This window comes from Haliotis asinina, chromosome 14, assembly GCF_037392515.1.
Source record: "Haliotis asinina isolate JCU_RB_2024 chromosome 14, JCU_Hal_asi_v2, whole genome shotgun sequence".
Taxonomy (NCBI): domain Eukaryota; kingdom Metazoa; phylum Mollusca; class Gastropoda; order Lepetellida; family Haliotidae; genus Haliotis; species Haliotis asinina.
In genome coordinates, this window is record NC_090293.1 from 55276555 (window position 1) to 55291785 (window position 15231).

The window sequence follows — 15231 nt, forward strand, 5'->3', positions numbered from 1 at the left end:
ACTCCTTCACTGTGGTGGAGTGAATGAGTGAGTTTAGATTTACGCCAGTCTCCAATATTCCAGCTATATGGTGGCGGTCAGTAAATAATAGAGTCTGGACCAGACAATCCAGTGATCAACAACATGAGCATCGATCTGCGCAATTGGGAACCGATGACATGTGTCAACCAAGTCAATGAGCCTGAGCACCCAATACCGTTAATCGCCTCTTATAAAAAGCATAGTCGCCTTTTATGGCAAGCATGGGTTGCTGAAGGCCTATTCTACCCCGTGACCTACACAGGTCTTCACTGTGGATCACTGCAGACAGATAGTTAAGTTACTACAGTTAGTGAAGTAGGACCTGCATGTACCATCAGTGTCAAACATATCAGTCCACAATGTATCACAGATGCCTGCATCAGAGTATATATTCCTGTGTCACAATTTATTACTTTTATTTTATTCATTTGTCAAAAACTGATTGGTTAATAGCCAAAGCATACAAAACCATGTAGGTGGATTTGCCATGGTGTTCAAACTGGCTGTGCCTCAGGAATTACGGAATTTACAAGGGTCTTACAGTAATGTCAACCGTTTCCGAACACAGTGTAACTACTAATACACCTGTATCACAACAGTGACAGAGTGAGTTTAGTTTGATGCCACAGTCAGCAATATTCCAGCTATATGGTGGCGGTCTGTCAATAATTGAGTCTGAACTAGACAATCCAGTGATCAACAGCATGAGCATTGATTTATGCAATTGGGATATGATGACGAGGTCAACCAAGTCAGCAAGTATGACCACCTGATCCCATTAGTTGCCTCTTCCAACAAGAATTGATTACTGGTGATCAACTCAAACCCAGATCTTCATGGTTCAGAACCAGAGGAAAAGATCTGGGAAGAGAGTGTAAGTTAACCAGAGTCCTGGAATTACATAGTATGCTCAACGCACTCACAGAAAAATCTTTGGAAAAATCATGTGCAGTATTTCCCACAGGTTATTACCTAGCCCTAACTGACCAATATTGCTGAGTGCAGTGTTACACAACCAACCAACCAACCAAGCAACTCTAACTGGGAAGTTATGTGATAACAGCAAGCTACAACAGCAGGTTGCAACAGCAGGCTACAACAACAGGCTGCAACAGCAGGCTGCAACATCAGTTTCACATAAAGGGTGACCTTCCACTGAATGGCACATGGACGTACCAGCACAGATCAAACTTTGACCTGGACTGTGAACTGTGAGTTATGATACAATAAACACTGAAGTACATTTCTTATCACTGATCAAACAAACAATTCAGGTGAAACATGTTGTGCCCAAACTCTGGCTGTTCTAAAACATGCAGTAACATAATAGGTCGTGTCATCATGTTTAGGGCCCTTAAATCTGAAGAATAGTGAAAGCTTTTGATTTAATACTTAAGATGGGCAGTGTATTTCTTCTTCAAATGCAGGAACGGTGAAGTATAACATAATTCTACATCCATCTGACACAGTACCTGAAGAACAATACCGCCTGTGTACTGCCGAGATGTGACCAGAAGATGAGAAGGATACTGATGAAGAAAGCCTTTAATTGATTTTGTGATAGAGTGTCCAGACTCACGTTGTGCAGGAGCGCAGTCTGAGTCTTATATTCTTTGAAAACATCACTCTTGGCAAGATCGGTGTAGTTGACGCCACGGCCCTCCCCCGTCATGAAATCCCCCTTCAACCTGCAACAGCAATTCAGGCAGCAACATATACAGACAACCTACCAGCAGGAATTGTGGATCTGTTCTGTCGTAAGTTTCCCACCAGTGAAGCATGAAGCTGTACTTATTTCAACAAACATGAATTGTCCTTGTTAGTTCCCATTAGGTCTGCAGTGATTCATCAACCCCTCAATTCCATTCCATTTTTGATACTGGACCCTTGATTTCATTATTTTCGATTTGATTCTTCACACAGGTAAAAACATCAGGTTTCATTTAGCTATCAGTGTTGACATTCTTAGCCATGTGTCAAACAATCAGGTTTCTCAGCACTCAAAACTGCTTGAGTTGGAGTCAAAATTAAGTTCTCTTTGTGTGAAAATAATTCAAACAGATCATTAAAATATAAAAATAAATATCAAATCGAATTAGGGATAATGGTTTCCAAGTGTTAACTCTCCGAGAAGCATAAATTTAGAAGTTGGGCCAGCAGGGAAAGATACAACAATTTATAGAATAGAATTCATATCAATACAGATCAAATAAAGCCTTATCATTTCCATAAATACAGACATCCTGTAGCAATCAATCATTCAGAAACAATGTAATGTACAGTTTCATACATGGAAATATATGGAGTGTTGCAGATGTTCTTGTATTGAAGCACAATCCCAAACTCAGCATCTAGACATTACTTCCATTATTCACTACACTATTCCAATGTTTGGTAAAAGTCAAATCAGGAATCTGGTCTTACTGGGATAAAGAGCTGTGTGCATGTATCTGTTTTGCAACCTGTACCTTTCTTTGTTAAAAGACACATGAAACATCAAACACAACTTTGCAGATTCTCATACCTTTTGATATGCTCTTACAGAAACAAAATGCCAATTCAGCCTATTAAGTTGAAAAAGAAAATGTGAAATGTGAAAAAAAGCCTGCGAAACAGGAGCTGAAACTATTCATTAATTTTCCACCAGTGCTAAGGGAAAAAAGTTTCAGCAGCTATGCTGCAATCATTCATAACACATGCACAGTGAATAGGTTTGCGGAGCTTGAAACAGCATGCCTGCACTAGTATGAGGTTGTGAGCAGTAGTCTAATCTTGGTTGTGTACACAAACAAGTAAATAATCTACTCGCTACATAAAAACAACAACAACAACAACAACAACAAAAAACCATGTTGATTGTGATAAGCAGACTTTAGTCACAGAGTCAGTGTCTGGCATATTGACACCTATATGCCTGCCTGTCTGTCTGCTAATGACAATTTGCAATGCACAACCTCAATCATTGACCACATGCAGTTTGAAATTTACACCTATCATGCTTATAAGCCATAAACAATGAGCCGGCTAAGCATATCTGCAATTGAACTAGAGGCCAGTGAAAAGGCTTCACTACACTTGAGTGCACATCCACCGGCTCTGACTTTGTTTGGTATTGCACCCGCTTCATTTCAAGGAAGGTAAACCCAAGTATAAAATATTTCTCTTTTGATTTGCGATTATGTACGCTTATAATTTTGTTAATTTTTTTCTTAATCAGCAATGCATTTTACATACATGAATAAGTCATAACTGTGTTTTAATTATGTTTGATTTTTTGGTTGCATGTGACCTTTTAAGTTAAGTCACCTGATTCCAGAAAGGTGACGTAGCCCTCTCTATTAGTGTGCAAGTATGAAGGTCAGCAAGAGGTCAGATAAAATGGGGTTTAGACACACTTCAAAATATTTCACTCATAAGACGATGTGCTTGATGTGTACGTGTGGCTGTTTGTACCACCCCAGACCTTAGCTGGTTTTTTAGTGCTAGCTCACTGAGATACCATGCTGTCACTGAGATACCATGGTACAGTTGAGCATGAATCATTTGAACATCCAACTCACACACACTATACTGACTCCTAGCCACTGTCTGCAACACGTTATTTTGCATTTGGCTATCACGGCCTGCTGCTGCATGCAGACTTTAAAATTTACAGGCCCCAAATGATATGTCTGGGCCTAATTTGTTGACATCAAACCAAAATAGACTATACTGTATACAGTTTCTACACAACCAGTCTGTGAAGCCTGTAGGACAGAGAGGTTTTTATCTGTTGAAGACTGGTGCTGACACACCCATGTCCAAAATGTTGAGATACCAGGAAATTAAACTGTAAGTTATCGTAAAATGAAGGATCATGGATCATTCCGAAACATTAACAAGGAAACAAATATGGAAGTTATTAAAGTTAATTTACTGAAGGCCACAAATATTGCAAATATTTGAAAATGCCAGCCCGATAACAATAACAACCAGTGCTGGGCTTTCGGGCAGGCGATTATTTTGAATGCTGCTCCTAGCTGACCAGTCCTCGTTGTACCCATTATTGCTGAGCACCAGACAGGGACCAACAAGTACCATATTTTAAAGTCTTTTGGTATGATGCAGCCAGGATCGAACCCGTGACCTTTTGCTCTGTTGGCAGACGCTCTAACCACTACACCACTGAAGCGGTGCCAGTAAAGAGCATGTGAAGCCCAAAGGACTCAAACCAAACCGGTTTCACACATCCTATTTCTGTACACAACCAATGTCCCAGGCTGTATGTTTCACAACTATCAATCCATCATAAAAAAGGATTTCATGTATGTATAGTATCTAAATGGTGATTAGCAACATATTCAATAGTTCAAAACATTCTGTGACTGAATGAAGGCTCACTGCATTTCCAAAACGAAATGTCCAACATTGTTCTATTACTTCTAATCAGATATATGTATAACATGTTTGGTAAATATATCATAAATGTCCAACATTGTTTTCACCAGGCACTGTACCAGCCTATGAAGAACATGTTTGGTAAATATATTACAAATGTCCAACATTGTTTTAGCCAGGTATATTATACTTTTTATAGAATTCATTTCTTATATGTATTATAATATTGTGGTGTGAATAAAACAGAGTTTGGAGAGACATGTTTTTTCACCAGCGCTACTTGATGAATGACTTTGGTATACATAACACAAAATTGTGCCAAGTAAATACTGATGTTGATTCTCTCATTAATCAAGGGTCACGGCAGGTGTCAGGAGGAAGGCTTGTCCACCCAACACAAATATGCTCTGTTATTACAGTAGAAAATGTCAAAGCACCACCATTAACTCCACAGTGTTAATATGTCATATATGGTTATCTGGTCCTGCTGTGATCACAGATAGTTGTGATGGTCGCCTGACGCTCTGAGTCTCACTAAGTCAGGAATGTCTGTAGAACTGGCATTGGTATATCACTGCATAATTTACCACTACAATCCTTTTCTATTTATATGTCCTGAAAGAGTACATAGTCAAAATGAACAGGATTGAGCTAGTACAAGCCTGATGAACTAGTTAAATAGTTAGCCAACGTACAAGAACATAACTGACATCTGGTTTGAAACTTAATTACTAGGTAAGAGTTCTGCCCGTACCCTTCCCAATAATAGTTTGGTAACTGAAAATTGTCACATACATATTGCTTGGTAGGAGCAGTCATGTGGAAATACAGTACCAAGAGTACGTGGAATCTGAGCAATACACAGTACCTTTAGTACCCATCTGCACTCATCTACCGTGCACTACAGGTGAGGTGAAAGAACCTTGTTTGTTGACATTCTATTCTTAGTTAGCGTTTAACCTCTGTAATGAAGATTTACTAACGAAATCACACATATAAATAAATAACTCACCTTAGCATAGTCTTCTGCAACTTTTTTGCAAGGTCATTGGCTGATAATGTCGTACTGTCCGGGGGTTTGTCCCCGTTCAAGATCCGTACCTCAGACTGGTCCGCCATGCTAGACGTTTTCAATGTCAACGCCACCTGGTGGCAATTAAGTGTCAACTGCCCTGCGATGTTCGCCTGTATATCTATCGAAGCTTACGTACAATATACTCATGTGTGTCACAGTTTGGCTGAGTCATTGTCACACTGCTGATCAGTGCATCGCCTTGGTATTTGTTAGATCGTCCATGGTGATCTCAGCTATATTTTGTGTCTCCTCTTTAACCAGATACATTAACACTGATTAAGTAGTTACACGAACGTACCCCATCTAACAGGAAAAGAAAACGTAATGGAAACATCCCCAAAACATTTCGCGAAATCTTCCAGAAATACCATAGGTGAATCCAGAGAAGGGTGCAGAGGTGCGCAAGGTTCTGGTCAGTCCACGGACACGTACATTTACATAACTACGTACAGTACTCACATAGACGGAGCCAGAGACGGATGGAGTGTGCACTATCGTAATAAAGACGTTGTGATCCATAAAGTTTGTCAGTCTTGCACTCCCCAACTTCTAGAATGCCACTCTCGAATCTCTCGAATTTAACATAAATCTTTTATCAGTCAAAATGGCCACCAAAAAAAAGTAAAAATGGCCTCAACCCCTATAGTCAAAAGGGCCATACCAAAACGTCAAAATGGCCATACCAAAACGTCAAAATGGCCATACATTATTTTAGTATTTTTCAATACTCATGACATTTGTATTATTTGATACCAAAGTGTAAAAATGAGAGAAGTTGTATCACACAAAACTTGGTGTATAGTACCGAAGTACTTTCCGAACTGATACTTTGAGATTGTCACTGGGGTGGAATAAAAGTTAGCCCTTTCCCAGAAGGGGAAACCTCTACTGATGGAGTCCCGTGGATTCACCTGTGTCCAAAAAGTATTCCCCTGTTCTTATATATATGACATGTAAATATGTATTATCTAGTAAATAATGGTAAATCGTTGTAGTACTTCATCACTGTGGATATACTTTGTAATGTAATGTAATGTTGCAAATATAATATAAACATTATAATGTATTATGCGATTTTTATTAAGATTATTATTCTCTAATTGACTCGATGATTACGTACATTGTGTAACTTTAAAAATAAACAGTAAAAGGTGCTTGTGCATGAATAGAGAAAATACATATATATTTGTTATTTGATTAAAATGATTTGTGCATGTGTAATAAACATCAAGTTTTGTCTGATATAACTTATCTTCTCATGTTTACACTTTGATATCAAATAATACAATTGTCATGAGTATTGAACAATAGTAAAATAATGTATGGCCATTTTGCTGTTTTTGTTGGATCATTTTGAAAATCACACTCGCGCGCGCACGCACACATACGAACACACGGAGCTATAACGAACTCAAGTGCCAAGACAGCTTGGGTTATCCGTGCTTCATAATATTGTTTGACTTCTGAAAATATGCACGAGTGTGAGGAAAAGGAGCGGCCATACTCCATAATGGCCATACTACTGCTACTGCTACTGCTACTGCTGCTGCTACTGCTACTGCTGCTGCTGCTGATATTGCTACTGCTGCTCCTGCTGCTGCTGCTACTGCTACTGTTACTGCTGCTCCTCCTGCTGCTGCTACTGCTACTGTTACTGCTGCTCCTCCTGCTGCTGCTGCTACTACTGCTACTGCTACTGTTACTGCTGCCCCTGCTGCTGCTACTGCTACTGTTACTGCTGCTCCTGCTGCTGCTGCTACTACTGCTACTGTTACTGCTGCCCCTGCTGCTGCTGCTGCTACTGTTACTGCTGCTCCTGCTGCTGCTGCTGCTACTGTTACTGCTACTGCTGCTCCTGCTGCTGCTACTGCTACTAGTACTGCTGCCCCTGCTGCTGCTACTGCTACTACTGCTACTGCTGCTGCTGCTGCTGCTCCTGCTGCTGCTGCTACTGTTACTAGTACTGCTGCCCCTGCTGCTGCTACTGCTACTGCTGCTACTGCTGCTGCTCCTGCTACTGCTGCTGCTGCTACTGCTGCTGCTGCTACTGCCTGCTATTACTAGTAATTGTTATAAAATTTGTTAAATGATCATGGAAACGGGTGAATATGAAGTGTGTACCACTACCCACTCCACCCTTTCTAAAAAAAATATATATCCGCCCCTGAGCGTGTTATGCTTTTATATATTTTGGATGAAAAACAAAATGAAAGAAAAAACTAAAAACGCCACCTTCCGCATTTAACCACGCCGAAGTTTGGCTTTCAATTTAAACGTGCACTGGCTGACAACAGACTTGGCTCCTTTCTAGCGGTAATTGGTAATAGCGCACAACCAGATACGTGTATCAACTGTGAAACCAGTAACGTTGTACTTCCGTTAGTTTGTGACACACGAAGTCGATTAGCACTATCATATCAACTGTGTTAGACCTCGAAACAAGAACTGACATTTCCCGGCATGACGGAGGAACGAAATTTTAGATCATGTTACTACGACAAATGCGGATTTCGAGCTGTTGAGGAAAAGAAATCCATTGAAATCTTGTTGAAAGAGCAGCCGATGGACGTGGAAAAACTGTCGCAGTTTTGTCTCCGATTTCCAGTGCCCACTAAATACAGACATTATGTTTGGAAAATTCTCCTCGGTAAAGTACCAAACAATATGTAGTTTGTTAAATACTTTGAGAAAGTCAACAATGTTAAAACCTACATCATAAACAGACCACCTCCGGTAGTTCAGCTAGCTAACCGTCGTTTAGCGGGCTTAGCTCTGGCTGAACTACGCCACCTGAAGAATTGCCAAGAAGCGGGATAGACCCTATGGATTTAGCAGGCTGCTTCTCTTTCTTGTTTTTTAACAGAATTATCTTAGAATGGATTCAGATTACGTAACCAGCTTTCGAAATTGTCTCACTGAAGGACCTCAATTCTGACATGTTCTTTTCATGGCATACCTTCGAAATCATTTCTTACTTTTTCTTTTGTACATATGCCAAAAATACTTGAATATAAATTCAAACTGGAAGTTTTGTTTAGGGGTAATCTGTGAATTTCAACTGCTGGTTTGATATTGAGGTGAGTATCCATACACCAGCCCTCTTTCTGGTGTTGTTTATATGTTGTTTCAACACTGTCAGTGATTTGTTGTCTATAGGTGTGTTGCCCTCCCACCAGCCGTCCCACACATACGTCAGTCAGCAGCACCGGGCGATGTACCAGGATGGACTCCGTTGTCTCACGGTGCTACGCAGAGTAAATGAGGACACACCCACTGAAGAAGTCTTCCTTAAACTGTATCTTTTAGAAGAAGGAAACTTGCCATTTGAAGAAAAGAATCTAGTATGTATATTAGGAGTAAAGAAACATAGTTGTTTGTTCGTTCATCTGAGACTATTCTCTTCATTTTGTTTTGCTGTCATCAGATTTTGAATAATTTGTTTTAGCCATGGTAACCATGTTACTGGTGCTTGGTTTTGTGCAGCACACAGATCCAGCATATGTTGCGTTCATGTTGATGGCCGGCGCTGTTAGTAATGTTGCTGATGCTGACATCGACAGATACTGGATCACATCGCGCTTCTACAAATACTTCCTCAAGTTTAGCGACAACCTTCCTCTCATGGTGAGCTTGTGAACAAGTGCAGCAGCGTATGTTACTGACTTTATGCACTGTTTCAACCTGTATTCCTCTTGTCACAAATTTTAAGCACTGTGTTGACCATCCTGCCTGACACCGTCTTGTTTATTACAAAACTTCCCTCTACAATACTACAATAATTCCTTGTTCTTCCTGCCTGAGAAAACAGTCCTCTGTATGACACAGTTTTGTTTATTACAAAACTTCCCTGTACAATAATTCCTTGTTCCAGCCGGAGAAGACGGTCCTCTGTCTGAGGAAGGAAGATGTTGACAAGAGACTGCTCCTTCATCTGCAGGAGAACAATGTACTGAGTTCTCTCCCTTTGATGGACTGGTTCAGGTGCTGTTTTGCAGGTGTTCTTCCGGACATTTCATTTGAAAGGTAAATGCTTCCATTCTCACTAGTACATACAGTCCTTGACTGGTTTGTATTATTTGTCTCTTGAAGAAATAACTTGTCCTTGGTGAATACTTACTGTTACTACTGTCAAAACACTTCTTGTCTCAGTTAAATTCTCACCTTGTCTCAGACAAATGCTTCCCTTGTCTCAGGAAAATGCCCTCCTTGTCTCAAGTAAATGCACCCCTTGTCTCAGGTCAGTGTGCCCCTTTTCTCTGGAAAATGCTCTCCTTGTCTCAGGTAAATGCTCTCCTTGTCCTAGGTGATTGTCTTTTTCCTCAGGTGAATTCGCACCTTTGCTGAGGTAAATGCTCCCCATGTCTCAGGTAAATACTCCCCATGTCTCAGGTAAATGCTCCCCTTGTCCCAGGTAAAAGCCCTCCTCATGTCAGGTATATGCTCACCTTGTCCCTGGTATATTCTTCCCTTGTCTTGGGAAACTGCCCTCCTCATGTCAGGTATATGCTCACCTTGTCCCTGGTATATTCTTCCCTTGTCTTGGGAAACTGTCCTCCTCATGTCAGGTATATGCTCACCTTGTCCCTGGTATATTCTTCCCTTGTCTTGGGAAACTGTCCTCCTCATGTCAGGTATATGCTCACCTTGTCCCTGGTATATTCTTCCCTTGTCTTGGGAAACTGCCCTCCTCATGTCAGGTATATGCTCACCTTGTCCCAGGTATATTCTTCCCTTGTCTTGGGAAACTGCCCTCCTCATGTCAGGTATATGCTCACCTTGTCCCTGGTATATTCTTCCCTTGTCCCTGGTAAAAGCCCTCCTCATGTCAGGTATATGCTCACCTTGTCCCTGGTATATTCTTCCCTTGTCTTGGGAAACTGTCCTCCTCATGTCAGGTATATGCTCACCTTGTCCCTGGTATATTCTTCCCTTGTCTTGGGAAACTGTCCTCCTCATGTCAGGTATATGCTCACCTTGTCCCAGGTAAATTCTTCCCTTGTTTCGGGTAAATGCTCTCCTTGTCTCAGTTACTTGTATGCTCCCATTCTCAGGTAAATGCTCCCCTTGTCTCAGGTCAGTGCACCCGTTGTCTTGGGTAAATACTCTCTTTGTCCTGTGTAAATGGTTCCTTAGTCTCAGATAAATGTGCACCTTGTCTCAGGTAAAAGCTCCCCTTGTCTCAGGTCAGTGCACCCGTTGTCTTGGGTAAATACTCTCCTTGTCCTGTGTAAATGGTTCCTTAGTCTCAGATAAATGCGCACCTTGTCTCAGGTAAAAGCTCCCCTTGTCTCAGGTCAGTGCACCCGTTGTCTTGGGTAAATACTCTCCTTGTCCTGTGTAAATGGTTCCTTAGTCTCAGATAAATGCTCCCCTTGTCTCAGGTCAGTGCACCCGTTGTCTTGGGTAAATACTCTCCTTGTCCTGTGTAAATGGTTCCTTAGTCTCAGATAAATGCGCACCTTGTCTCAGGTAAAAGCTCCCCTTGTCTCAGGTCAGTGCACCCGTTGTCTTGGGTAAATGCTCTCCTTGTCTCAGTTACTTATATGCTCCCATTCTCAGGTAAATGCTCCCCTTGTCTCAGGTCAGTGCACCTGTTGTCTTGGGTAAATACTCTCCTTGTCCTGTGTAAATGGTTCCTTAGTCTCAGGTAAAAGCTCCCCTTGTCTCAGGTCAGTGCACCCGTTGTCTTGGGTAAATACTCTCCTTGTCCTGTGTAAATGGTTCCTTAGTCTCAGATAAATGCGCACCTTGTCTCAGGTCAGTGCACCCATTGTCTTGGGTAAATACTCTCCTTGTCCTGTGTAAATGGTTCCTTAGTCTCAGGTAAAAGCTCCCCTTGTCTCAGGTCAGTGCACCCGTTGTCTTGGGTAAATACTCTCCTTGTCCTGTGTAAATGGTTCCTTAGTCTCAGATAAATGCGCACCTTGTCTCAGGTCAGTGCACCCATTGTCTTGGGTAAATACTCTCCTTGTCCTGTGTAAATGGTTCCTTAGTCTCAGGTAAAAGCTCCCCTTGTCTCAGGTCAGTGCACCCGTTGTCTTGGGTAAATACTCTCCTTGTCCTGTGTAAATGGTTCCTTAGTCTCAGATAAATGCGCACCTTGTCTCAGGTAAAAGCTCACCTTATCTCAGGTCAGTGCTCTCCTTTGCCCATGTAAATGCTTCCATTGTCTCAAGTAAATGCTGTCTTTGTCTCAGGTAAAAGATCATCTTGTATTGGATAAATGCTTCCCAAGTATCAAGTAAATGCTCCCCTTGTCACAGATAAATGCTGCCCTAGTCACATGTGAGTATCTTATCTCAGGCCTGTGAAAAAACCCATGTTACAGTCTTATTAGTAGTATCACTATAGGCATCAGTGCTCACTCACAGGTTTCTACATTGTACAGCAGTATTGTGTGAGTTACCAGCAATACCTCTGCCTTCAGGGTATGGGACAAAGTGCTGGGGGGATCCCCATCAATCCTGGTGTTTGTAGCAGTTGCCATATTCCTCACCTTCAGACGACCTTTGCTAAGTATGAACACTACAGATGAAATGGTTGCCTATCTCAGGAAGGTACGTTGTCATGTTGTCATGTTATGTATCTCTGAAAGGTAGGTTGTCATGTGAGATATGGTCGTGCATCTCTGGAAGGTAGTTTGTCATATGAGATATGGTCGTGTATCTCTGGAAGGTAGGTTGTCATGTGAGATATGGTCGTGTATCTCTGGAAGGTAGGTTGTCATGTGAGATATGGTTGTGTATCTCTGGAAGGTAGTTTGCCTTATGAGATATGGTTGTGTATCTCTGGAAGGTAGGTTGTCATGTGAGATATGGTTGTGTATCTCTGGAAGGTAGGTTGTCATGTGACTTTTTTATTTTTGTGAGATGTGGTCATGTATCTCTGGAAGGTAGGTTGTCATGTGAGATATGGTCTTATATCTCTGGAAGGTAGGTTGTCATCTGGTGGGTAGGTAGGCTGAGATATGGTCATGTATCTCTGGGAGGTAGGTAGTCATCTGGTGGGTAAGTAGGCTGAGATATGGTATCTGATATTCAGTAGATTGATGACCTGATGTGCGATGTGAAGAAGATTTGATCCTTGTGTTGGTGGTGTGATTTGCATTGTGTAGCTGTGATCTGCATTGTGTAGCTGTGATCTGCAGTGAGTAGATGGTATGAGCTTCAGTGTGTAGGTGGTGTGTGATTTGAAGTGTATACGTTTGTGATCTTCAGTTTGTTGGTGTTTGTGATCTGCAGTGTGTAGGTGTGTGTGATCAGTGTTTAGATGGTGTGATCCCCAGTGTGTAGGTTTGTGTGATCTTCAGTGCATAGATGTGTGTTCTGTAGTGTTTAGATGGTGTGATCCTCAGTGTGTAGGTGTGTGTGATCTGCAATGTGTATATGGTGTGATCATTGTGTAGGTGGTGTATGATTTGCAGTTTATGGGTGTTGGGTGATCTGCAGTGTGTAGGTGTGGTCTACAGTGTGTAGGTGGTGTATGATGTGCAGTGTGTAGTGTGATCTGTCAGTTTGTGGGTGTGATCTGTCTGTAGGTGGTGTGTGATCTGCAGTGTGTATGTGATCTGTGTGTATATGGTGTATCTGTAGGCAGGTGGTTTGTGGTCTGCATTTTGTAGATGGTGTGATCTGCAGTGTGTAAGTTGTGTGATCTGCTATGTGTAGGCGATGTATTTTACATGTCTGTTTGTTTCTGTACCGTGTAGATCCCTGAGGACTGTGGTGACAAGCTTGTGAGTGATGCTGTAGAGTTGTGGCAGAAACATGGCTTCCATGTGATGCAGCCCAAGTCTGACTCCCCTGTCCAAGACAAGAGTGGAACCTGATGGTGGGCTGCTTCAGTGTGTCACTCTCTAACATCAACCTGTGTCTGCATTGTGCCACCACCATCTGTCACATCACATTATCTAGGTGTTCAGATACACGAGATTCTTCAAGATATATAACTGGAGCAATTCAAGATCTATCAGCAGCTTTGTGCTTTCTCCAGTATATCATCTGATTCTTGATATATGAAAAGGGGTACTGTGCCAGTTGCAGCCTAAACTTGTTTCTTGTTGGAGCTGACTGGGGACTTGTTGGCTGTTGCTGCCTGGTTGTCAGTGATCAGCCTGACCTGCTCGTCCCCAACTGACAGAGGCTCCACTGGAAAAGTGTGGAGTGGGCATGAAACTATATTCATTCAAATTAAGTCATGATGCTCAAATTGAAACTTATTTTCCTTTTCACTGCTGACTTTCTGAGCAATAAAATGTTCTTTCATTGTGTTTATGTTTTCTTAAAGGGGCACTGATGCGGAACAATTTCCGTGGACTGGTGGTTTCTTTCGTTGTTGTTTTTCTCCCATGAGTACCCTGATGATATCCCAGAATTCGTGACTGGTTCGTGATCTCTGCTATGCCTCCCATGTGCGCAGTTCATAGTTTATGTGTAGACTGATCAACATTTTACTTCGTTATTATGAAAACAAATCGAACACCTTGAAATTTACTTATCTGCAAGTGATATAAAAAAAACATGTTAGGACTGAAAAATCACAAAGTCAGTGTAGGTCTTTATATTTTGTCTTATAAACCCAGTTTGTGTCACATTTGTATGCATTTTGAAAGTTAATTAAAAAAACACACACGGTCTGCTTATACTTACAGTGAATTTCTAACATGATTTTAATATCTAAACATTGTATAGATTGCTAACGTGAATCATATTTCACACACACCCTATTCCTGACCTAGTGCATGTTTTCTGTAATACAAATTCTGCTGAATGCTACAAGAAATAAATTAAAACAAAATGCAAATATTAAATGTGAGACAGACGAATGTTATAGCAACAATGTCAGGCTATTACCTCGTTCAGGAATGTATCCATCAATATCAACATAAAAGAATGATATTCCATTCATCTGCATGATGTTTTTACACTCATACTTTATGACAGGATGTATTCAGTATAGATTCCTAAGTCTACACTCATAAACACTGCCTTTTTGACAAATCCGCTGTGGAAGTAATTAATCAATCATTGTGTTATCGGTTAATCCTTTGATTGATGTTTGTTTTTGTAACTCAGCCGATAAATCCTCTTGCATCACTTACATGCACATATTACATAACATACAATATATTTGCCATTACAGACATAATGTTGAGCATTTACTCCAGACAGGAGAAATGCCCAATGGGAACCTATGTCGAGTAATTTTAGAGGTGTTACCTCTATTTATACCCATTATACATTCATTAACTGACCATCAAGTGAATGATGACAAATAACACATGTAGGTTTATTCCATCAAACGCGAGTTACAGCAAGGAATCTCTGAAAGCACTTGTGGGCGGAAACTGTTTTGAGGATACCAACGGAACTTCGTTGTTACATGAGAAATGCACATAGGTATTTACTGTGTACTTGGGTAAATTGGTATAATCAGGGTTTTTTTACGTAAGAAAATTTTTAGATTTCTCTACCAATGGCAAAGTCGTCGTTATTAGTTGTTTTATCATAGATTATAAACCAGGTAATTTATGTACGATGTTTGCTATGACAGATGGGCCAACCCTCAAAACTGTCTAAATATAAAGATTTGCAATCTTTCCGACTTATATGAAACAAATGGCTTGCAACGTGTACGTAGACATCATACATTGTATTTTCACATGACATGATTAAATATCGAGGTAAAGAATACAGAAATAGGATCAAATTGGATCAGTCACTATACCATCCAGGCATCAGAAAAAATACACTGCTGGG

At 41.0% G+C, this 15231-nt stretch overlaps 2 protein-coding genes across 2 annotated transcripts in view; one reads left to right on the forward strand and one right to left on the reverse strand.

The window, feature by feature from the left end:
- The window catches only part of LOC137261182 (uncharacterized), a 35865-nt gene extending 30329 nt beyond the window's left edge, over positions 1-5536 (reverse strand). The window contains exons 1-2 of the mRNA XM_067798887.1: positions 5411-5536; positions 1552-1709 (exon numbers count right to left, since the gene is read on the reverse strand). Coding sequence (XP_067654988.1) covers positions 1552-1709; positions 5411-5517 — 265 coding nt within the window. The 5' untranslated portion in view covers positions 5518-5536. The remainder of the gene's footprint in view (positions 1-1551; positions 1710-5410) is intronic.
- A 2298-nt stretch (positions 5537-7834) lies between these two features.
- Positions 7835-13740, forward strand: LOC137261180 (TBC1 domain family member 7-like). The gene is made up of 6 exons (XM_067798886.1): positions 7835-8120; positions 8630-8814; positions 8957-9097; positions 9345-9496; positions 11901-12030; positions 13182-13740. The coding sequence occupies exons 1-6, from the start codon at positions 7934-7936 to the stop codon at positions 13299-13301; spliced, it is 915 nt and encodes a 304-aa protein (XP_067654987.1). The 5' UTR covers positions 7835-7933; the 3' UTR covers positions 13302-13740.
- The last annotated feature ends 1491 nt before the right edge of the window (positions 13741-15231 follow it).

What these genes read in the sequence shown, in the direction of transcription:
- LOC137261180 (XM_067798886.1), top strand. Translation starts at nt 7,934, where the DNA reads ATGACGGAGGAACGAAATTTTAGATCATGTTACTACGACAAATGCGGA. An exon ending in TGTTTGGAAAATTCTCCTCG is followed by an intron (nt 8,121 to 8,629) that starts GTAAAGTACCAA and finishes TGTTGTCTATAG; the next exon opens with GTGTGTTGCCCTCCCACCAG. An exon ending in CCGGACATTTCATTTGAAAG is followed by an intron (nt 9,497 to 11,900) that starts GTAAATGCTTCC and finishes CTCTGCCTTCAG; the next exon opens with GGTATGGGACAAAGTGCTGG.